This window comes from Nyctereutes procyonoides, unplaced genomic scaffold (genome assembly GCF_905146905.1).
Source record: "Nyctereutes procyonoides isolate TBG_1078 unplaced genomic scaffold, NYPRO_anot_genome, whole genome shotgun sequence".
In the NCBI taxonomy this organism is placed as follows: domain Eukaryota; kingdom Metazoa; phylum Chordata; class Mammalia; order Carnivora; family Canidae; genus Nyctereutes; species Nyctereutes procyonoides.
This window is the reverse complement of record NW_026575047.1, coordinates 60056643-60080174: the sequence shown is the minus strand read 5'-3', so window position 1 is coordinate 60080174 and position 23532 is coordinate 60056643. Positions and strand designations below refer to the sequence as shown.

General features: G+C 38.3%; 1 protein-coding gene across 4 annotated transcripts in view; it reads left to right on the top strand.

The window, feature by feature from the left end:
* The window catches only part of HERC2 (HECT and RLD domain containing E3 ubiquitin protein ligase 2), a 235293-nt gene that overhangs the window by 3024 nt on the left and 208737 nt on the right, over nt 1-23532 (top strand). For all 4 annotated transcript variants that reach the window (XM_055326875.1, XM_055326874.1, XM_055326876.1 and 1 more), the window contains one exon: nt 8521-8635. In XM_055326875.1, the coding sequence (XP_055182850.1) occupies nt 8521-8635 (115 nt within the window). The remainder of the gene's footprint in view (nt 1-8520; nt 8636-23532) is intronic.

Here is a 23532-nt window from a genome sequence, read left to right as displayed (position 1 = left end):
TGCCTCTAGTGGAGTGCCAATTATATGGCAGGCGTATATCTGTTTTTTTTTTTAATTTTTTAATTTTTTTTTTTTTATTTATGATAGTCACAGAGAGAGAGAGAGGCAGAGACACAGGCAGAGGGAGAAGCAGGCTCCATGCACCGGGAGCCCGATGTGGGATTCGATCCCGGGTCTCCAGGATCACGCCCTGGGCCAAAGGCAGGCGCCAAACCGCTGCGCCACCCAGGGATCCCCCTTATATCTGTTTTTTACATATATAATGCTTTTTACTTTTTCAACACTCTTTTCAGATTGTTGTGTGGAGTACGTTGAATTGCCATTTCCTTTGCAACTGTCTTGAAGAGGCTATAAAAGGCAGAGCTAACATAATAACTGCTGTTACCATTTTAATATTTAAAGTAAAAGTCCTGTCTGATGTGATTGGTAGTTTCTCAGTGAACCAAAAGGTCTATTAAGCAAAGGAAGTATAAAAAATGGTATATGATACATTAAAAGGTATGGTATATGATACCTTTTTATTCTTAAATTATATATGTACATTTATTTGCTTAGTCTTGATGTAGGGCTAAGGATGTGTCTGAGCACCAGTCCAAGAATGGTGTTATCTTTTTCTTGCATAATCTGTACTCAGATGAATCTCCTAGAGTTTCTATTTTTGGGTTCTTTGAAGAGGAGCATGAAATTAGATATGTATGATGCAATTTTTTAAAAACTTATTTTGAAATAATTTATAGATTCACGGGAAGTTGCAAAGGTCACTGTTACTCTTCATCCAGATTTCCCCAGTGGTTACATCTTATATAACTATAGTACAATATCAAAACCAGGAAATTGACATTGGTACAATGTGTGCATAGTTCTGTGGCAATCCTGTTATCATACCACAGAGATTTCCCTCTGGCTCCTGTATAGTCACACCGTCCTTCTCCCACCATCTTTGACCCTTGGCAATTACTAATGTGTTTTTTTGTCTTTTTAATTTTATCATTTTGAGAATGTCATATGGTACATGACCTTTTGAGACTGGTTTTGTTCACAGTGTAAGACCCTTGAGGTGCATCAAAGTTGTTGAGTACATTAATAATTAAACTCAAATTGTTTGTCTCTTCTAATCATTAATTTGAAATGAGTCAAGATAAAAGTTAAAGTTTAAAATTGAACTTAAAATTATTAAGTGTATATTGTTACTTTATGCTTAGAAATATCAGTAGATGAAAGAACATAAACGTGATCATCTTGGTAAATTCTATTTTCAGGTTTTCCAGTTGACAGATGTAGAAATAAAATAATTTTATAAATATAGGTAACTTAATATTCATAATGACATCTTCTGATTACTTTCTTATCTGTAGAATAGGTAGCATAGCTCACTTTTTTATTCATGATTTTGGTTATTTGTATTTTTTCTAGATTTGAATTAATCTTGTCAGGGCTTTATATGTTCTGTTAGTCTTTTTTAAAAAAACTAACTTTTGGTTCTTAGAAAAGACTCATAATATTTATAAGGGAAAGTTAATGAGGTTACCATCAGATTTGACCACAAGACTTTTTTGCAGAAGAAGATTCAGTAACATATTTATGGATCCCAGGAAAAAAAAAATGTGAGTAGGTTATGTTCTAGGAAAGCTGACTTTTTAGGTAAAAAGGACACAACTCTATCAATGAACAGATACTGTTCCTATGAGCTCTTCCTAAGGAAGTGGGTAGAGGAGGATCTTTAGATGATTGAAAGACTATAGATTGACATGAAGACTGATGGTGGCATTGCACCTATAGTTATGACTGGAACAGAGTAAATGAGTTTTAAACAGGAGAGAACATATTATATAATAGCTATATGATTAGGTATGGTACATTATAGTATAAATGTTCTGCAATATCTAATCTATTAGTCCTTTTGAACTTTTCACTTTAGGTGTTGTATTTTTCATCTCTGAGTGTTCCATTTGGGTCCTTTTCATATCTGTCATTTCACGTGTCATCGGATTCATTTTTTCCTATTTGTGAGCATCTGGACGTTGTCTGTAATAGAGCCTTGAACGTTCTTGTCTCATAATTCCATCATCTTTGTCACGTCTGGATTTATTTCTGTTGATTGGTTCTGTCATTTCCATTGATTGATTGCTCTGGTTGTGGAGTGTTTTCGCATGCCAGATGCCAGGTAATTTTTTATTGAATGCTGGATGTTGTAAATATTACGTTGTTCTGTGCTGGATTTTATTTCTTTAAAAAGCATTAGTTTTGACTGGCATTCATCTAAGTTTAAACTTTTTCAAACCTTGATCCTCAGGTTTGCTTGGCTGATCTAGTACAACCTCTAGTCATGTGCTCATTTGTCTTTTTTTTTTTTTTTAATGATAGAGAGAGAGAGAGAGAGAGAGAGAGAGGCAGAGACATAGGCAGAGGGAGTAGCAGGCTCCATGCACCGGGAGCCTGACGTGGGATTCGATCCCGGGTCTCCAGGATCGCGCCCTGGGCCAAAGGCAGGCGCTAAACCGCTGCGCCACCCAGGGATCCCCTGTCTGCCTTATTAAGGCAGTCTCTTCCTTAGGGGTCTTCCTAATGTTTGGTGTGCTGCGAGGTCCTTTTCATTCTGGTTGGTGGAAACCCAGGCTTTTCTGTGACTGAGAATCCTGGGGGTTCTGCCTTCTACTTTCTAGTGCTTCTTTCCCCAGCCTTGGTGGTTTTCTCAACCCATGCAGAAATCAGTATTCAGTCCAAGACTCAAGGATCCCCTTGTTCCATCTCTAAAGTTCATTCTTTTTCTGCAGATCCCCCTTCACTTGTATTCTTGTCATCTTAACCTTCCTAAAGCTCATCTGTCTCCTCAACTCAGCAGAAACTTGGTCTTACAAGATCCTTTCAGGCTCTGGGTGATGATTTCCTCCTCTGGAGAGGATCTACCTACCAATCAAGCAGCACTAGCAGTCCCAGGTCACTGCAGAGCAGTTGGGGGCTGCGATTTTTTCAAAACTGGGCTTCTTTCCTAGGAAGGCCATCTGCTTCCACCTTATTCCTGCTTCTGGTGTGGCCCTTGGAAGTTTCACTCAAAGCATGGTGTGTCTACCAGGCTTTCCCCCATGAGGACCCTGGCTCCAGCAGCTCTGCTCAGCTATTGGTCTTAGCCCTGCCCACAGAATGGTAGATGCCTCTCAGAGGATCAGCCTTAGGTTCTTTTGGCTATACTTCCCTCTTGGGGCTCAGACTTGCTGCCTGATGTCTTAAAACACAGGTACTTTATGTTTCTGGCTGGCTTCCCCAGTTGCTCTAGAAACCTGTGTTTAAAATTTTTTTGGAGTTGGTATGTTGTCCTGTGTTTAGCAGTTGCTTAGTAAGTGTTTTTCTGCAAGGCTATGAAAAAAAAGCCAGATACCTTTATTTGAGTGTTTGCAAGTACTTGAACATAAGATTACATTTCAGGCATATCTTAAAGATAAGTAAAATAAACATTTTCTAACTATAAGTTAATAAAAATGTCATTTAACCATTTGGCATATTCTGTTTTAGATTATATTCCATAATTTTTTTTAAAGATTTATTTATTTATTCATGATAGAGAGAGAGAGAGAGAGAGAGGCAGAGACACAGGCAGAGGGAGAAGCAGGCTCCATGCCGGGAGCCCGACGCGGGACTCGATCCCGGGACTCCAGGATCTCACCCTGGGCCAAAGGCAGGCGGCCAACCTCTGAGCCACCCAGGGATCCCTATATTCCATAATTATACAATTCTGAAATAGTTTTTTTTTTTTTTTTTAAGATTTTATGTTTCTATTCATGACAGAGAGAGAGAGAGAGAGAGAGACACACACACACACACACACACACATAGGGACACAGGCAGAGGGAGAAGCAGGCCCCATGCAGGGAGCCCGACGTGGGACTCGATCCCGGGTCTCCAGGATCATACCCCGGGCTGAAGGTGGTGCCAAACCACTGGGCCACTGGGGCTGCCCTCATTTTATTTTTTAAAAAGATTTTATTTTTAAGTAATCTCTATTCCACATGGGGCTTGAATTTACACCCTGAGGTCAAGAGTCATATTCCAGCCAGGCACCTCCTGAAGTAGTCATTTTAATAGATATTTTAAGGGTTGGCTTGCCCAATCTGGTTTAGTGTTCAAGTATCAGTAGCACCAATGTGGGGGATTCAGGGGCTCTCCCAGGCCCTTTCCCTGCCTGTTGTGGTGTTGGTGAGAAGAGAACAAGCTTGGGAGTTAGGCCTTTTCCCAAATTCTACTTCTCATAGCCTCAGAGTTGTGTGATCCTGGTCAAATCCTGGTCTGAGCCTCAGAGTTTCAGTTTACTGTCCCTCAGAACTAGACCTGTTAATACCCCTCTTAACTGTCTGCTTTTCAGGGTGAAAATAACATTAGCTGCTATGTCATTGTAGGGATAAAAACTAAGACTGTGAGAGCAAATTGGAAAAGGAATGTAAGACCAAGTAAACTAATGAGAAGTATTTGGATTCTGTACTAAAACAGTTAAAGAAAATTTAAATTCTGTCATCTGTATCATCACCCTTTGGTTACTTTTTTATGTAAGTTAGCTGTTAAGGAAGACAAGCTAATAATAGGTAGTTGTACAGATAGTCTTAAATTGACAAGTTGGTGATTTTTATTTCCTGTACAGGCTGTTCTTACAATGCTGTGATTGTTTTCAATTTCCTGGCTTTTTCTTTGGGATTCTGTGCTTTCCTTCCAGTGCCCTGGAATTCTTTCCTGTAGGTTCACCTCTTTCATGCCCTCTCTTTAATGCCTTTCTCCAGAGAGGGTTGCTTTGTTTTGTTGGGTTAGTTCCTCCTTCCTTGAATCCTTTAAGATGCCCGGACCATTGTGCTTTAAATGGTGGTCACTCAGGTCCATGGCTCATTTACATCCTTATGTCCTCAGTTCATATGAGGCTTCTATAGTATGTGTCCCTCCAGATACCCAGTCTACACTTTCCACACAGGAGTTCGCCTTCTTTTCTTCCTCTAGACATGGTAGTAACATTTCTTGTTTCCACATAAACTGGGTTTCTCCCTTGGCTTAGTCTTAAAGTACTTCATGTTTGTTTTTCATTTTTGTAGCTCTAAACACCAGTGTTATTCAACATGGACTGTATCCAAAAACTGATACAGTCACCTTGTGGGTAATCCCAATGTGCAGGTGGGGTGGAGGATGTTGGTTACACTCTCCTTGGGCGTTTGGTATTTTCTCCAAGTTGTGCTCTCTATCCCATTTGCTGATGACTCACAGATTTGAATTTCTAGTCCTGACACTCTGTTAAGATCTGGATTTGTATTTGCAGTGTGTGTGTGTGTGTGTGTGTGTGTGTGTGCGCGCGCGCCTATGCATATAACTGTACACATGTGTACTTGGGGGGAGGATCACCATGTTCGTGTTAATAGTTAGTGCAGATCTCAGTGGTTAATACTAAATAGTTCTTTCTCATCTGAATCTATTCTTTTCCCTACCTCCTTTTCATTTGTCGCATCTACTCTGTCTCATTTGATCTGAAGTGTCTTTTAAGTACTTTACTTTCCTTGTCTTCTTTTAGGCTGTCATCCTTTTTTGGGGAGACTCTTGGCAGAAGCCTCCTAAATTATTTTTTGTTTCTAGTTTCTTCCTTTGTCTCCATCCATTGGACTGAGTTATGCCTTAAGTTATGAGCATTAATTCCCTGGACCACCTAATCTGGCTCCCGTTTGCCTCCCAGCCTTAAGTGGTTGTGTGGGAGCTGGACTGAACTGCAGCAGTATTAGCCCTCTTCTTACCTGAATGAACAGATGAGCCAAGCCTTTCCATTCCCTCATTAAAACATCAGAGATGCTGAATGTTTGTGGCTCACTCTTACTTTTCCCCCTGCCAGCTGAAACTTTTATCAAAAGTCATGTTTTAGTTTTAAGTATGTTTATGGCAGTTACCTTGTTAGTGAGGCAAACCAATAAGAGTGCTGAAAGAAAGCTGTTGTTTCTATGAAAACTAAGTTAGATGCTGATTGGTTCTGTTGCTATGTTATAAATTACCACAAATTTAGCAACTTAAAACAACTCATGTTTATTCTTCCAGTTTCTGTGGGATCAGAAGTTTGGACAAGGCTTAGCTGGGTCCTCTGCCTTGAGTCTAGCAGGCTCTATGCAGTCAGGGTGTCAGCCCTGCTGTGTGCTCTCACCTGGGGTCTCATTGGAGTCCTCTTTGGCAGAATTTAGTTCCTTGCAGTTGGAGACCTGAGTCATGGTCTCATATGCTGCCCCTCTGCATATGTAGTTCATGGCATCTCACCTTTTTTTGACTGTAGAGAATGTCTCTTCTGGATGGCTCCATTTTCTTAAGAGCTTCACCCGATTAAGTAGGGCCCCAGAATTATCTTCCATTTGATAACTAGAAATCAACATGTGTGGGACTTTAATTATATATAAGAAGTTTGTTGACCTTTGCCGTAGGTAGAAGTAAAACCTGGTCACAGGTGTGATGTCCCATCTTATTCATGGGGCCCACTCACACTCAAAGGGCATTCCACAGGGTATGTGTGCACCAGAGGATTAGGATCTTGAGGACTGTCTTAGAGTTTTATTTACTATGCATGCTTCGGATAAAATTGAGATGCTAAAAAAATTACTTGTACAGGTTAGGTAAAAGAGAACTCTAAAGGATTAGGGAAAATATCTTGAAAGTCTAGAGTTCTGTACTGAGATTGCTCACAGAGTACTGCTTAATTCTTGGTACTTGTAAAGAAATGGAGGGGCGCCTGGGTGGCTCAGTCAGTTAAGAATCTGCCTTCAGCTCCCGTCATGATTTTAGGGTCCTGGGATTGAGCTCTGCTTCGGGCTTCCTGCTCAGCAGGGAGTCTGCTTCTTCCTCTCCCTGCACCCCCCCCCCCGCCCCCCCCCCGCCCCCCGCTTGTGCTCTTTTCCTCTCAGATAAATAAATACATACAATCTTAGAAGAAAAATAAAGAAATGAGACTTGGAAATAGTAGATGCTTCCTAAAGGTGGTGCATGCTGGAATGATGACAAGGAATGAGTTAGTGGACTTGTAAACAAAGAAAAAGTGCTGGCCTTTCATTAAAAGATGGCCAAAGAGATGTGCCTTTTTTAGTGTAAGGTGTATTGTGTTTATGATAAGAGGGCTTCTGTTGTACCTGCAGTTTTCAGAATGGAGGCCTTCTCTGGGTGTCCACCAGGCCCCTGCCCCTTGTTGGCTGCTTGCTCTGGGAAGCCTGTTCTGACTCCTGAATACTGACAAGTGAGAGCATTTTTGCTTTTTGTTTTTTATCTTTGAATATCATTGTGGACTTGTGTTTTTATTTATTTTTGCAGTCCACTGCAGTTTTGTATTTTGATGCTCAGAATTGTTTTAAATTTAGCCAGTAGGGTCGCTATAAGGCTTTAAACTTTTTTGGTTCCAACACAAAATATTCCAGGCTCATCTTGTTTACCCTGACCCTTGAATCAGCCTTTTCCCCCAAGAGCCCAGGTTTTGTTCACTGGGAAGTGAGACTTGAAAACTGGTATCTGGGTGCTGAGGGTACTCATTGCTCTCAAAGTGTTATTCATTCTAGATTCTTTCCAAAGACAAGCAGATATATTCAAATATAAACTCATATTAAGAATTCGAATTTACTTTATTCTTAAAAATGTCCTTGATTTTTAAATCTCTTTTACATCTAAAAACCTTTTTTTCTAGTAACACCTAACTGTTGTAAATGTTTTATTTTATGAACATTGCTGTATCATGCCATATATATTAGATAGTTTTAAGATTTTTTTTTTTAAGATTTTATTTATTTATTCATGAGAGAGGCACACACAGAGAGAGAGGCAGAGATACAATACAATACAGGCAGAGGGAGAAGCAGGCTTCATGCAGGGAGCCTGATGTGGGACTTGATCCCAGGACTGCAGGATCACACCCTGGACCATAGGCAGGCGCTAAACCGCTGAGCCACCCAGGGATACCCCTAGTTTTAAGATTCTAATGTTAATACTACAATTATCAATAAGACCAATGAGTAAAGTTTAAGATTTTTTTTTCCCATAAAGTATATTTGACTAAAGATGTGTAATTGAAAGGCTCCTGAAATACTTTTCTTTGTGATAAACATAAGTTAATTTGCTTGTTACCAGTTGTAGATTTTGCTTTTTTATGATTTAATTTTAATTTTTGAAGATGAAAATCATTTATATGTTTCAGAAGTAAAAATATAGTTTACTCAAAATCTTGCTTTCATAAATCTCTACTGCTGTGTAGCCCTGTCACAGTTGTCTTATCATTAGTAATCATTATTATTTGTTTTTGGTTTATCTTTCTAGAGCACATATGTGTGTCTTTTTTCTCATATCTTATGTAGAAGTTAGCATCATTTATATACTATTATGCGCTGTGCCTTTTTCATTTAACTGTATTTTTTGGGATGATTTTCATTAAATGCTGATTGAATATATGAAAGGAAATGAGATTTTTTAAAAATCATAATCATTCTTTAAGAATTGCATTGTATGATCATTCTGTAAGTTTATGTTATTTATCATTACTAGCTTGCATTCACAAGAGATGGGCTCTGTGGCTTGTGGAATGAAATGGTTAAAGATGGAGAAATTATATATATGGGGACAGAATTAAACCAGAATGGAGAGCTTCCTCCTAGAAAAGGTAAGGACCTTTTACTAGTAGTTCTCATTTTGTAAAGATCTTTATAAGTTGTATTTTATAGAAATTTTGTAATGTGCAATAGGAATAGGAGTGTCTAAATATAACTCTTGAAATTTTATTTTCACTGGAGATTGTTGTCTGCATTACAGTAAACATTATGAACTACCTGGATTTCATTGCTCTTTGTAAATGAAGGTCTTTTCATTGCAAAGCTACCTTGCTGTGGTGTCCTTCCCAGTTAATATTTCTTTTTAAGTTTTGTAATATATCTTGCTTCAGCTAACTGTAAATAATGATTATTATAAGATTGAGTGGAAACAATGATTTCTGAAATTTTTCCTGGCTCTCCTATGGCAACATATAAAACACTTTTTGGAAGTCTTTCACCCATGGATTGGACTTGGCCCCTTATTTGATTTAATCTTGTATTTTTCATAGGGAAATACCAGCAAATACTCTTGTTTAGGCCTATTGTTATGAAAAGTCAACAAAACTATCCTTCAGTTGTTCTTGACTTTGGCCATGAGTCAGAAACTGTTGAGGCTTTAAAAAGAAATGGATGTCTGTACCCCCCCACTAGACCTGTAGAATATGAAAGTCCCCTCTTGAGATCTGCCAAAATTTGTTAGTCCCACTATTTGAAAGTCATGAAGGTGGATAAAAATAGTACTTTAAAAGTAGTTATTTTTCTCTTTGTAGGATGAATTGAGTTAGTGTCCATTTGAAAATACACTGGAAAACATTAGTATATTTTTTTGGGTATAGCATGTAATAGTTTTCTTCTTTTCCCTGATAATTTCATTGTTAAAATTTCCATACACCCAGAACAACTGAACTATCTACATAGTGAGCAGCTGCAAACCCACCCCACAGATCCTATCATAAGTGTTTTTTTTTTTTTTCACTTGTTTATTTCAGGGATCCCTGGATATCCATTCTTCTGTCCATTGGTGCATCTTATCCCAGCTCCCCTAGATACTTCATGCATATCATTTGATTGAGTTCAGTTTAGTTTTTTGTCTTTAAGTAAGCTGAAATGCATATATTTTAAATTTAACTGTTGCATGAGTTTTGACAAATGTAACTGTGTAACCTATATATTATATCTCACTCAGAAAGTTCCCTTGGCTGCCTTCCTGGCCCATCCTTGACTTCACTTTGCAGAGTCAAGCACTGGTCTGATCTTTTTTTACTGTTGATTAGTTTTGCCTGTTCTAGGATTCATGTAAATGGAATCATGTAGTAGTGTTTTCCTTTGTGTCTGGCTTTTTTCACTCAGTGATGTTTTAGTAGTTTCAGTGGTTCATTATGTATGTTTAAAAAGTTTTCCAGGGACACCCGTGGCTCAGTGGTTGAGTGTTTGCCTTCAGCACAGAGCATGATCCTGGAGTCCCTTCAGGGAGCCTGCTTCTCCTTCTGCCTGTGTGTCTGCCTCTCTCTCTCTCTGTCTCTCATGAACAAATAAATAATATCTTTAAAGAGAAAAAGTAAAAATAAAAAGTTTTCCATCACTTCTTCACAGCCCTCTAGTATTTGTTAATGAATTAAACATTTCCCAAAATGTTTTTCATCAAACACTAGTGAAAGATACTCTGAGAAAAACTATTTACATTTCTTATTATATTTGATGAATATTTTTTTCTTTCTCTTTTGAAAATCATGTGGTTAGAAAGCAAAGCCTAATTTTTTTAATGTAAGTCCCAACTGAATAGTTTTTTGGGGTCTTGGGTATTCAGTAAGTTTCTATTTTTGGTTTGGCATGTTATGTGCTTTTTATTGTTAGAAAATATTTTTCACAGATAGGTTTATATATACCAAATTCCATTTAGAAGGCTATGTACGTTGTATGGTGGTGATATTGTAGCTGATTGTGAGGAATGTACAGATTAGAGTAGTAGTTCCTTAGATACAGTTTTCTTTGCTGCATCTTTAAAGATTACTTTCTTTGGGAAAGGATCAGTTTCTTTCTTCCACAAGCAGCCATCTTAGGATGAGTTTTTATTGTTGTCAGTAAAATCCTTTAGTGGTTTATTTCTGGGAAACAGTGACTTCTAATAATTTCTGCTTCACGGGAGCTAAGCTTTCTTTCTTTGGTAATCACATCTAGAATTTACTGACCCTACTGGATGAGGAAAGAAAGCTGCCTCCCAGGTAGTATGGTTTTGTGTTTATTTTGGGAGGCCTGCCCCTCAAAAAAGACTGGATTATAGTCTTAACATTTTTTTAGGTGAACGCTTCTTATTAGCACCCCATTTAAGGTTTGTATTTATTATTTTGTGCGAAAGTACGGGAGAGAATATAAAATATAAAAAAAGAAAAGTTAAAGAGGCTACTAAAGTTACGCTAAGCTTATTTTTGTCTAGGGCTGGCCTTGCATGAAGAATTTAAGCATGAGCTGATCATTTATTATAAACCTTTTCAGTCTATGCAGATAGTAGAACTAATATTACCCAGTGCTTTGTGTAGCTGTTACATCTTTTCTTGAAGATATTTTCTCATTATTTCCTTTAATCCTCACTCTACCAAGAAACAAAAACCACAGTTTGCACAAATAACAGAGGTATGGCTGGAAATTGAAGCCAGGCCTCTTGAGGAATTTTCACTGCTAATTTCTATTATACTACAAATGTAACTTATTGACATCAGGATCAACTTTTTGTGGTTCCATGGAGATTATGACTTCATATTGTAAATAAGTGTGGTAATTGTTTTGAGGTTTTTGTATGTGTGGTATGTGTGTGGTGTCTAGTCAGGACTCTGTTTTATTTAAAAAAAATTTTAAAAAGATTTTATTTATCTGTCTTAAAAAATAGAGAGAAGCTGAGACGTAGGCAGAGAGAGAAGCAGGCTCCCTACAGGGAGCCCTATGCGGGACTGGATTCCAGGTCCCCAGGATTACATCCTGGGCCAAAGGCAGATGCTTCAACCACTGAGCCACCCAGGCGCCCAGGACTCTATGTGTTTTAATTTTAAGAGTTCAGAGATAAGTTTTTTTTGAACTTGAATGTTTCCATTATATCCTGTGCAGATGGGCAGCATTCCTGCTGGTTTTATAGCTTTTCTTTTTTATAGCATTAAATGTGGACTTTGTCCGACAACAACTCATGATTATTTGAGCAAAAAATCATCCATATACCAAGGTGTGTAACAGAGGACAAAGACCCTGTGATGTTACCCACACGTGGAGTTGGGAGCATTTTAGGTGTGGAGTATTAGTTGAAATTTGAGCAACAGTTATGGAGATTTGGTCTGGGCTCCAGCGATGGTGGTTTTTGGGGTCATATAAGAGAAGTGGGCACTGACCTCTAGGTGGAGGACTGTGAAAAGCAGAACTGGCTGTAGGTGTGTAGTGATAACATAGAACAGTGAGCAGTGAGCAGGAAGCAGCAGAAATGGGTTGTGCCAGACGGGAGTGAAATGTACTCTTTTTTTTTTTTTTTTCCAAAAATTTAAAAAAAAATTCCATTTATTTATTCATGAGACACACACACACACACACACACACACACACACAGGTAGAGACACAGGCAGAGGGAGAAGCAGGCTCCATGCAGGGAGCCCGATGTGGGACTCGATCCCGGATCTCCAGGACCATGACCTGGGCTGAAGGTGGTGCTAAACCGCTGAGCCACCCGGGCTGCCCGAAATGTACTCTTTTACGTGCCCTATTGCATCTAAATTTTGGGAAGTATGTCTGAGGATGAAGCGGACACACTCTCCAGATAATATACCCTGTTCCCAGGATACTCTAGGATAAGAATACACTGAAAAGCCACTTCAAAGAGGGCCATGAATGTTAGGAAAATTAATCAAGACTCTGTCCTCCTGCAGCAGGAACTCAAAGAATTAGAGCCTGATTCCTTAGCTGAGGGTTCTCAACCTTTGTTGCTCTTTAAAATCACCTGGAGGGCTTGGTAAGACACCTATGGGTGGCCCTACTTCTTGAGTCTCTGATTCCTTAGAGTTGTGATGAGGCCTGGGAATTTACATTTCTAAAACATTTCCAAGTCCTGCTGATGACGCTTGCTTTTCAAAGACTGTCTCATGTTTGAATAGGCACAGTCTGTTGCATTGGGAGTTAGAGACATAGAGGAATGGAAAAAAAGCCTCCTCATGAGTGGCTTAGGAAATAATATATAAAAAAAAAACAACCATATTCCAAAGCAAATGACCATAATTAGATTTCCCTCATAAATTTATTCTGTCCTCCATAATTAATTCTTGTTTTGGATCTTGAGTCCTTGCTGGAAGGCTTAACTTACTTCTGGGAGACAGCCTGGTGTCTACTGGAAGGGATGATGTCAGCTTCTGCTGGAGTCTGTTCCTTACAGGACTGGCAATTCCACTGAGGCTCTGTGTTTGTTCGCGTTTGTTCATGTTTGTTGAAGACCCATTTTTAGCCTTCAACTTTAGAAGGAAGCAGATAAGACATAAAGCTTTGGTTAATTAGTTATACTTAGTATCAGAATGGACAGGACTAAAATTCTTGGCAGAGTGGGCTTCATAGCTGTGCATGAGGATTTGGTTATTGTCCACCCTGGGGGTTAACTCGAAAGGGCAGGGAGGCATAGACGTATCTCTTGGGACCTCTTACCGTCCTGGAAACTGCAGAGTGTTTGTTTACATAACATTTTACATGTATGAAATTAATCTAGGCACCTTAATTTTCTCTTTCTGATTTGCTGGCTCTTCCCATATTATGGACCTGGACCATAGGGAAACTTTAATGAAATAAGGAACATCCCATCTCTGCATAATTTTATGTTCAGCCTTCCTCCTGCTTGTGAGCATTTCATCATGAATTCTGTTATGTGGGAGCCCATGTTTATTATTCTGGTGATTGGAAAGTGCCAAAGACCATTTGGATGTAAAAACACCGTGGTGATTTTTTAGTTTGGAATTTAGGGTCTGATCCTGGGAAGAAGGTATCAAACAGCCTCCAGAGGAGGCTGACCTGGGCTTGAGAGAGAGTAGCTGTTCTGTGACTTTTCCAGGCTGACATGGAAAAATGGTTACAGAGAGGAAGCCCTGTAAAGGGCTTATACTTTGTTTTTTTGATCAACTTTGTGAAATCTGACACATTTTTGAAGGTTTTGTAAACCAAAGCAGATAAAGTTCACTTTCCCTGGAATCTTGTACATTTTATTCTATCTGCTCACTTGCCCCTTACCATCTTCTTTCTTGTTCTGGTGTAACTAGACATTTTTCTTTAAGATAAAAAATGCTATCTTTTTCCCTTGATAGAAGCATTCATGATCTTGTATATATATTTATATTTCTTTGCTACATTATTTTCTGGTTTAATATCAATCATCCATGTATTACTTAGAACTTTTATCCAAATTAAGTAATTTCTAACTCAGGTAGTCTGTTTTTTTCAGACATCAAATACATGTTTTTCCATACCAGTTCTGTAAATCTCCTACACCAATTGGGTGTCTAGCAATTCAGTTCAATTCTAATAATTATTAGAATTAGTGTGGGACTTACGAATTTAGGTCTTAGTCCTACAAGACTGCCTTCATTTTATTTATTTATTTATTTATTTATTTATTTATTTATTTATTTATTTATTTATTTATTTTTTTCTTTCTTTCTTTCTTTCTTTTTTTTTTTTTTTTTATTTATGATAGTCACAGAGAGAGAGGCAGAGACACAGGCAGAGGGAGAAGCAGGCTCCATGCACCGGGAGCCCGATGTGGGATTCGATCCCGGGTCTCCAGGATCGCGCCCTGGGCCAAAGGCAGGCGCCAAACCGCTGCGCCACCCAGGGATCCCCGACTGCCTTCATTTTAGATGCCAGCTGCAAATGTGATACCCAGACTTCTCACACTTTTGCCTGGGTAACTACAATTTCAGGGGTTCCATGACTCCCTTGTTCAATAATTGTCTAGAATCACTTGCAGAATGCAGAAAAACACTTTACTTATGTTTATTAGGTTAATAAAAAAGATACAACTCAGGAATAAGCAACTGGAAAAGATGCATAGAGCAAGGAATGGAGGAAGGGGCTTGGAGCTTCTTTGTCCTCTTTTGGTGCCTCTACCCTCCCAGTGCATCCGAGTGTCCACAACCTGGAACCTCCTCAATCTTATAGTTTCAGAGTTTTTGTAATTTAATTTCCAAACTGCCTCCCTTCTTGGAGGTCAGGAGATGGGGCTAGTAGCTCTTATTCTGTAATCACTGGTCCTTTCAGTGACCAGGCTACACTGAGACCATCTAGAGGCCCTTCCGACTCAGCTCATTAGTATAAACTCTGGTAGGCTGGAAAGGGGTTTTTTAAGAATAACAGGAGACATGCCTCTCAGTAAATTCTAAGACTTTTAGGAGCTCTGAGACCAAATATATATTTTTATTATACCATACATAAAAAAGTGGGAAGTAGGTGTTAGAGCATTTTAGCAGAGCTCTGGAGTCTGCATTGTAAGACCCCATTTTGCATGTCTAATGAGCAAAAAGAACATGCTTATTAAGAGTTGCAAAGTTGAGGGTGCCTGGGTAATTCAGTTGGTTAAGTGGCTGACTCTTTCTTGATTTCAACTTAGATCATGATCTCAGGGTTCTGGGAGTGAGCCCTGCATTGGACTCAGTGCTGGGTGGGGAGTGTGCTTGAGGATTCTCTGTCCCCCTGCTCCATCCCTACTCATGTGCTCTCTATCTCTATCTTTGCTCTCTCTCAAATAAGTAATTCTTAAAAAAAAAAAATTGCAGAGTTGTTTTTGCTATTGAAGTAGCAATCTGAGAGAAAAGTATATGTGCTTGTATTTATTAACCTGGTGGCTGCTGACTTAGAATTCTCTCTTAGCATTTGTTCAGGGGTTCACAGATTAGCTATTGAAATCAGTTTAATATTGTGATGTGTCTCTAAGTTAATGAAGGACTTGAATATTGTTAAGATCATATACTACAGAACAATATAATTTTTGTTATAAAAAAGTCAGAATTTTATAATTCAGTTAGAGTGAGCTATAATCGTATATTTTCACAATTTTAAGCATGTGGAAGTCATGTCAGATTATCTAATAAGTAAAACTCATGTAGGAAGTTTAGAAAAGTCAGATTAACTAGGCCCTCCTTGAGAAAACAAACCCAGGGTTTATGAAAACATGTATGCTTTGTTGTATGCCATTTTGATAGCACATCAGGGAATGGAGTTAGAGCTATTTTTAAGTAGAATTATCCAGTCAGTCTGATTTCTGCAGGAATTCACTTGGATTACGTGATTTTGAATTCTATGTGTAAACATGCTTCTAATTTAGCAGTTTCTAAGTGATTTTTTTTTCTAAGCAATTTTTTCTTTTCCTTAGCTTTATTGAAATATAATTGATATATTAAAATTGTGTAAGTTTAAATCATCAAATTATAGTGTGATGATTTGAATGCCCACATATATTGTAAAATGTAAAAAATATATTGTATATATTGTATATGTATTTTACATTAAAATGTAAAAAATATATTGTAAAAAGCAACCCAGTAAGGTTGCTTAATACCTTGATCGTTTCACATAATTACTATTTTTTTGTGTGTAGTGAAGACATTTAAGATTTACTCTCTTGGCCAGTTTCAAGTATACAAGGCTCTACTGTTTTTTTTTTTTTTTTTTTAAAGATATTATTTATTTATTCATGAGAGACAGAGAGAGAGGCAGAGACACAGGCAGAGGGAGAAGCAGGTTCCATGCAGGGAGCCTGACGTGGGACTTGATCTGGGGTCTCCAAGATCACGCTCCTACCTCTGGGCTGCTGCTGCCCTGTGCCTGAAACCTTCATACCTTGGCACTCCGTCTGTAGGTCCTACAGATAGTGATTTGAATGGAAATCACTTCGTTGTAAAAACTTCCTCACTGTGACTGGACAGGAATGTCTGAAGGTCCTGAGGTCATCTAGTCCTAGTTCCTTTTCTCAGGGACCAGGTAGCAGAACTCTTCCCCCCTCAGTCCTCCGGGTATGTTGCTTTGGGTTCTTAGGAAGGTCAACTCCCCCACTTTCCCCATCTCCCCAGTTTTCCATGATTTGTGATTTGTTGGTGCAGTTTGTGTTCTGTTTATTATCTCTCCGTAAACTTTGAACCCTACATTCATAAAAAATACTGAAACTAACTAATGTGATGATGTCTCTGAATTGGTCATGCTAATTTTTCTTATTATTTAATTGTTTTTAATTATTCTTCTCTGTTGTTTTCTTAGCCTCTAGTGACATCATCCTGCCTTTGCTGTTGTGAATGTTCTCATTTATGCTCCTGAGAATAAAACTTGAGGTGTGCTTAGTGATGCTTGTATAAGGGGCTAAATAAATCAGATTTGTTTAAATTTGTGTTTAGTTTCTCTAGTCAAGATAGAGGATTATCTGTTGCAGATGCAAATTTGTTGTCCCCTCACTCTTGATACATTTCCTCATGTCTTAATGGCCCAAGGCCACATTCTGCTCATCTGTGGTTGCCCATCACTGTGGTTTTGCCATTTTGAGAGCTGTCATATAAATGGAATTATACACTATATAACATTTTATTTAATTTTTCCATTTTTTCAAATTTTACTTTATTTTTTAAAATTTAAATTCAACTAATTAACATATAGTGTATTTTTAGTTTCAGAGGTAGAGTTCAGTGATTCATCAGTCTTATATAAGACCCAGGGTTAACTACATCCCCTATCCTTCTTAATATCCGTCACCCAGTTACTCTATCCCCCCACCCCAACCCCCAAACCTTCCCCCGCTCCAGGAACCCTTAGTTTGTTTCCTATGACTAAGAGTCTCTTATAGTTTGTCTCCTCTGATTTTGTTGTCTTTTATTTTCCCTCTCTTCCCCTATGATCCTCTGTTTTATTTCTTAAATTCCACATATGAGTGAAATCATGTTATAATTGTCCTTCTCTGATTCACTTATTTTGCTTAGCATAATATTCTCTAGTTCCATCCATGCTGTTGCAAATGGCAAGGTTCATTTTTTGATGGCTGAGTAATATTCCATATATATATATATATGTAGATATATATATCCATATATGTATATCACCTATATTCTTTATCCATTCATCTGTGGATGGACATCTGTGCTCTTTCCAGAGTTTTGCTATTGTGAACATTGCTCCTCTAAACATTGAGGTACAGGTGCCCCTTCGATCACTACATTTGTATCTTTGAGGTAAATACCTAGTAGTGCAATTGCTGGATTCATGGGTTGCTCTATTTTCAACTTTTTGAGGATCCTCCATATTATTTTCCAAAGAGGCTGCACCAGTTTGTATTCCCACCAACACTGGGATACTAGCCCTTTATCTGATTATACATTTGCAAATATCTTCTCCCATTCTGTAGGTAGTCTTTTGGTTTTGTTGACTGTTTCCTTTACTGTGTAAAAGCTTTTTATCCTGAAGTCACAATAGTTCATTTTGCTTTTGTTTCCCTTGCTTTTGGAGTCATTCTAGCAAGAAGTTGCTGTGGCCAAGGTCACAGAAGTTGCTGCCTATGTTCTCCCCTAGGATTTTGATGAATTTCTGTCTCACATTTAAGTCTTTCATCCATTTCGAGTTTATTTTTGAGTGTGGTGTAGGACAGTGGTGCAGTTTCATTCTCCTTCCTGTAGCTGTCCAGTTTTCCCAACACTATTTGTTGAAGAGGCTTTTTTCATTGGATATTCTTTCCGGCTTTGTTGAAAATGAGTTGACCATAGAGTCCATTTCTGGGTTCTCTATGCTGTTACATTGATCTGTGTGTTTGTTTTTGTGCCAGTACCATACTGTCTTCACGATTACAGCTATGCAATAGAACTTGAAGTCCAGAATTGTGATGCCACCAGGTTTGATTTTCTTTTTTAACTTTCCTTTGGCTCTGCTGGTTCTATACAAATTTTAGGGTTATTTGTTTCAGCTCTCTGAAAAATGTTGATGGTATTTTGATAGGGATTGCATTGAATGTATAGATTGCTCTGGGTGGCATAGATATTTTACCAGTATTTGTTCTTCCAATCCATGAGCATGGAATATTTTTTCCATTTCTTTGTGTCTTCCTCTATTTCTTTCTTGAGTGTTCCATAGTTTTTAGAGTACAGATCCTCTACTTCATTGGTTAGACTTTTTCCTGGGTATTTTATGGTTTTTGGTGTAATTGCAAATGGGATCATTCCTTAATTTCTCTTCTGTTTCAGTGTATAGAAATGCAACTGATTTCTGTGTATTGATTTTATATCCTGCGACTTTGCTGAATTCCTGTATCAGTTCTCGCAATTTTTGGGTGGAATCTTTTGGATTTTCCACATAGAGTATCCTGTCATTTGTGAAGGGTAAGAGTTTGGCTTCTTCTTTGCCAATTTGGATGCTTTTTATTTCTTTTTGTTGTATGATTGTGGTGGCTAGGACTTTGGTATTATGCTGAATAATACTGGAGAGAGTGAACATCCCTGTCGTGTTCCTGACCTTAGGGGAAAAGCTCTCCGTGTTTCCCTGTTGAGGATGATATTCAGTGTGGGCTTTTCATATATGATGTTGAGGTATGTTCCCTCTATCCCTACACTGCAGAGAGTTTTTATCATGAAAGGATGCTGTATTTTTTCAAATGCTTTTACTGCATCTGTTGAGAGGATCATATGGTTCTTTTCCCGTCTTTTATCAATGTGGTGTATCACATCGATTGATTTGCAGTTGTTGAACCACTCTTACAGTCCAGGAAAAAATAATCTTACTGGATCGTGGTGAATAATCCTTTTAATACACTGTTGGATCCTGTTGGCTAGTATCTTGGTGAGAGTTTTTGTATTCATGTTCACCAAGGATACTGATTTTGTAATTCTCCTTTTTGTTGGGGTCTTTGTCTGGTTTTGTGATGGTAATGCTGGCCTTGTAGAAAGAGTCTGGAAGTTTCCTTCCATTTCTGTTTTCTGAAACAGCTTCAGAAGAATAGATTTTTTTTAAATGTTTAGTAGAATTCCTCTGGGAGGGCGTCTGGTCCTGGACTCTTGTTGGGAGGTTTTTGATTACTGCTTCAGTTTCTTTGCTGGTTATAGGTCTGTTCAGGTTTTCTATTTCGTCCTGTTACAGTTTTAGCAATTTATATGTTTCTAGGAATGCATCCATTTCTTTCAGATTGCCTACTTGTTGACATATAGTTGCTCATAATATGTTCCTCTAATTGTTTGTATGTCTTCAGTGTTGGTTGTAATCTCTCCTCTTTCATTCATTATTACATATATATTGGGTCTTTTTCTCTTGCTATCTTTTTTTTTTTTTGATAAGTCTGGTGAGAAGAAGTTTATTGATCTTACTAATTCTTTCAAAGACCAGCTCCTAGTTTTGTTGATCTGTTCTTCTATTCTTTTGGTTTCTATTTCATTGATTTCTGCTTTAATCTTTATTAATTTTCTACTCTTGCTGGATTTAGGCTTTATTTGCTGTTCGTTTTCCAGCTCCTTTAGGTTTAAGGTTTGTGTATTTGATGCCTTTCTTGTTTCTTGAGAAAGGCTTGTATGTACTTCCTCTTTGGACCTCCTTTGCTGCATTCCAAAGGTTTTGAACAGTTACGTTTTCATTTTCATTAGTTTGCATGAATTTTAAAAATTCTCCTTCAATTTCCTTTTATCTTTTAGTAGGATGCTCTTTGGCCTCCACGTATTTGAGTTCTTTCCAGATTTCCTCTTGTGATTGAGCTTTGAAGCATTGTAGTCTGAAAATATGCATGGTATAATTTCAGTCTTTACATACTGATTGAGACCTGATATGTGACCCAGTGTGTGATCTATTCTGGAGAAAGTTCCATGTACAATTGAGAATGTGTATTCTTTTGCTTTAGGATAAAATGTTCTGAATATTCAATCCCTTGTTTCCTTGTTGATCTTCTGCTTGTCTAATATAAGGATTACGTCCCCAGTTTCTTTTGTTGTCCATTAACCTGATAAATGATTTTCCATCTCCTCACTTTCAATCTGGAGGTGTATTTGGGTCCAAAGTGAGTCTCTTATAGAGATCATATTGATGGGTCTTATTATTTTAATCCATTCTGATACCCTGTGTCTTTTGATTGGGCATTCAGCCCATTTACATTCTGAGTAGTTATTGAAAGAGGAATTTAGTGCCATTGTATTACCTCTAAAGTCACTGTTTTTGTTGATTGTTTCTTTTTGGTCCATGTTACTTTTGAACTCTCTCTTCACTTAATGGATCTCCTTTGGTGCTTTAGTGATCACAAATTCCTTTAGTTTCTCTTTGTCCTGGAAGTTTTTTTTATCCCTCCTATTCTGAATGACAGCCTTGCTGTCAAAAATATGGCTGCATATTTTTCTCATGTAGCACTCTGAATATATCATGACTGTCCTTTCTGGCCTGCCACATTTCTGTAGATTGGTCTGCTGAGCCTTATGTATCTGCCCTTATTGGTTAAGGGCCTCTTGTCCTAGGCTGCTTTCAGGATTTTCTCTTTGTGTCTGAGATTGGCAAGCTTCATTGTTACATGGTGAGGCATTGACCTATTTTTATTGATTTTGAGGGGGTTTTCTTTGCCTCCTGGACTTGAATCCATGTTTCCTTTATCAGATTAGGGAAGTTCTCTGCTATAATTTGCTCAGATATACTTTCTACCTCCTCCTTTCTCTTTTCTCTTCTTCTGGCATCAAATTATTCTAATGTTGTTTCATTTTATGTTATCAGTTATCTCTCGAATTCTCCACTCATGATCTAGTAGTTGCTTATCTCTTTTCCTCCAGCTTCTTTATTTTCCGTGATTTTGTTTTCTGTATCACTAATTTGTCTTCTGCCTCATTTGTCCTAGCAGTCAGAGGATTCTTCTTTTTTTTTTTTTAATTTTATTTATTTATTCATGAGAGACAGAGAGAAAGAGGCAGAGACACAGGCAGAGGGAGAAGCAGGCTCCTTGCAGGGAGCCTGATGTGGGACTCGATCCCGGGTCTCCAGGATCATGCCCTGGGCTGAAGGCAGGTGCTAAACTACTGAGCCATCTGGTCTGCCCAGAGGATTTGCTTTTTTTTTTTTTTTTAATAAATTAATTTTTATTGGTGTTCAATTTACCAACATACAGAATAACACCCAGTGCTCATCCCGTCAAGTGTCCCCCTTAGTGCCCGTCACCCATTCACCCCCACCCCCCGCCCTCCTCCCCTTCTACCACCCCTAGTTCGTTTCCCAGAGTTAGGAGTCTCTCATGTTCTGTCTCCCTTTCTGATATTTCCCACACATTTCTTCTCCCTTCCCTTATATTCCCTTTCACTATTATTCATATTCCCCAAATGAATGAGAACATACCCTGTTCGTCCTTCTCCGATTGACTCACTTCACTCAGCATAATACCCTCCAGTTCCATCCACGTTGAAGCAAATGGTGGGTATTTGTCGTTTCTAATGGCTGAGGAATATTCCATTGTATACATAAACCACATCTTATTTATCCATTCATCTTTCGATGGACACCGAGGCTCCTTCCACAGTTTGGCTACTGTGGACATTGCTGCTAGAAACATCGGGGTGCAAGTGTCCCGGCATTTCATTGCATCTGTATCTTTGGGGTAAATCCCTAACAGTGCAATTGCTGGGTCGTAGGGCAGGTCTATTTTTAACTCTTTGAGGAACCTCCACACAGTTTTCCAGAGTGGCTGCACAAGTTCATATTCCCACCAACAGTGTAAGAGGGTTCCCTTTTCTCCGCATCCTCTCCAACATTTGTTGTTTCCTGCCTTGTTAATTTTCCCCAGTCTCACTAGTGTGACGTGGTATCTCATTGTGGTTTTGATTTGTATGGCATTTCTATACACTAACAATGAGACTGAAGAAAGAGAAATTAAGGAGTCAATCCCATTTACAATTGCACCCAAAAGTATAAGATACCTAGGAATAAACCTAACCAAAGAGGTAAAGGATCTATACCCTAAAAACTATAGAACACTTCTGAAAGAAATTGAGGAAGACACAAAGAGATGGAAAAATATTCCATGCTCATGGATTGGCAGAATTAATACTGTGAAAATGTCAATGTTACCCAGGGCAATTTACAGGTTTAATGCAATCCCTATCAAAATACCATGGACTTTCTTCAGAGTTAGAACAAATTATTTTAAGATTTGTGTGGAATCAGAAAAGACCCCGAATAGCCAGGGGAATTTTAAAAAAGAAAACCATAGCTAGGGGCATCACAATGCCAGATTTCAGGTTGTACTACAAAGCTGTGGTCATCAAGACAGTGTGGTACTGGCACAAAAACAGACACATAGATCAATGGAACAGAATAGAGAATCCAGAAATGGACCCTGAACTTTATGGTCAACTAATATTCAATAAAGGAGGAAGACTGTCCACTGGAAGAAAGACAGTCCCTTCAATAAATGGTGCTGGGAAAATTGGACATCCACATGCAGAAGAATGAAACTAGACCGCTCTCTTGCACCACACACAAAGATAAACTCAAAATGGATGAAAGATCTAAATGTGAGACAAGATTCCATCAAAATCCTAGAGGAGAACACAGGCAACACCCTTTTAGAACTTAGCTACAGTAACTTCTTGCAAGATACATCCACAAAAGCAAAAGAAACAAAAGCAAAAATGAACTATTGGGACTTCATCAAGATAAGAAGCTTTTGCACAGCAAAGGATACAGTCAACAAAACTCAAAGACAACTTACAGAATGGGAGAAGATATTTGCAAATAACATATCAGATAAAGGGCTAGTTTCCAAAATCTATAAAGAACTTATTAAACGCAACAGCAAAGAAACAAACAATCCAATCATGAAATGGGCAAAAGACATGAAGAGAAATCTCACAGAGGAAGACATAGACATGGCCAACATGCACATGAGAAAATGTTCTGCATCACTTGCCATCAGAGGATTTGCTTTTGATTGCATCTCATTAATAGACTTTTTGATTTCAACCTAATTAGATTTAAGTTCTTT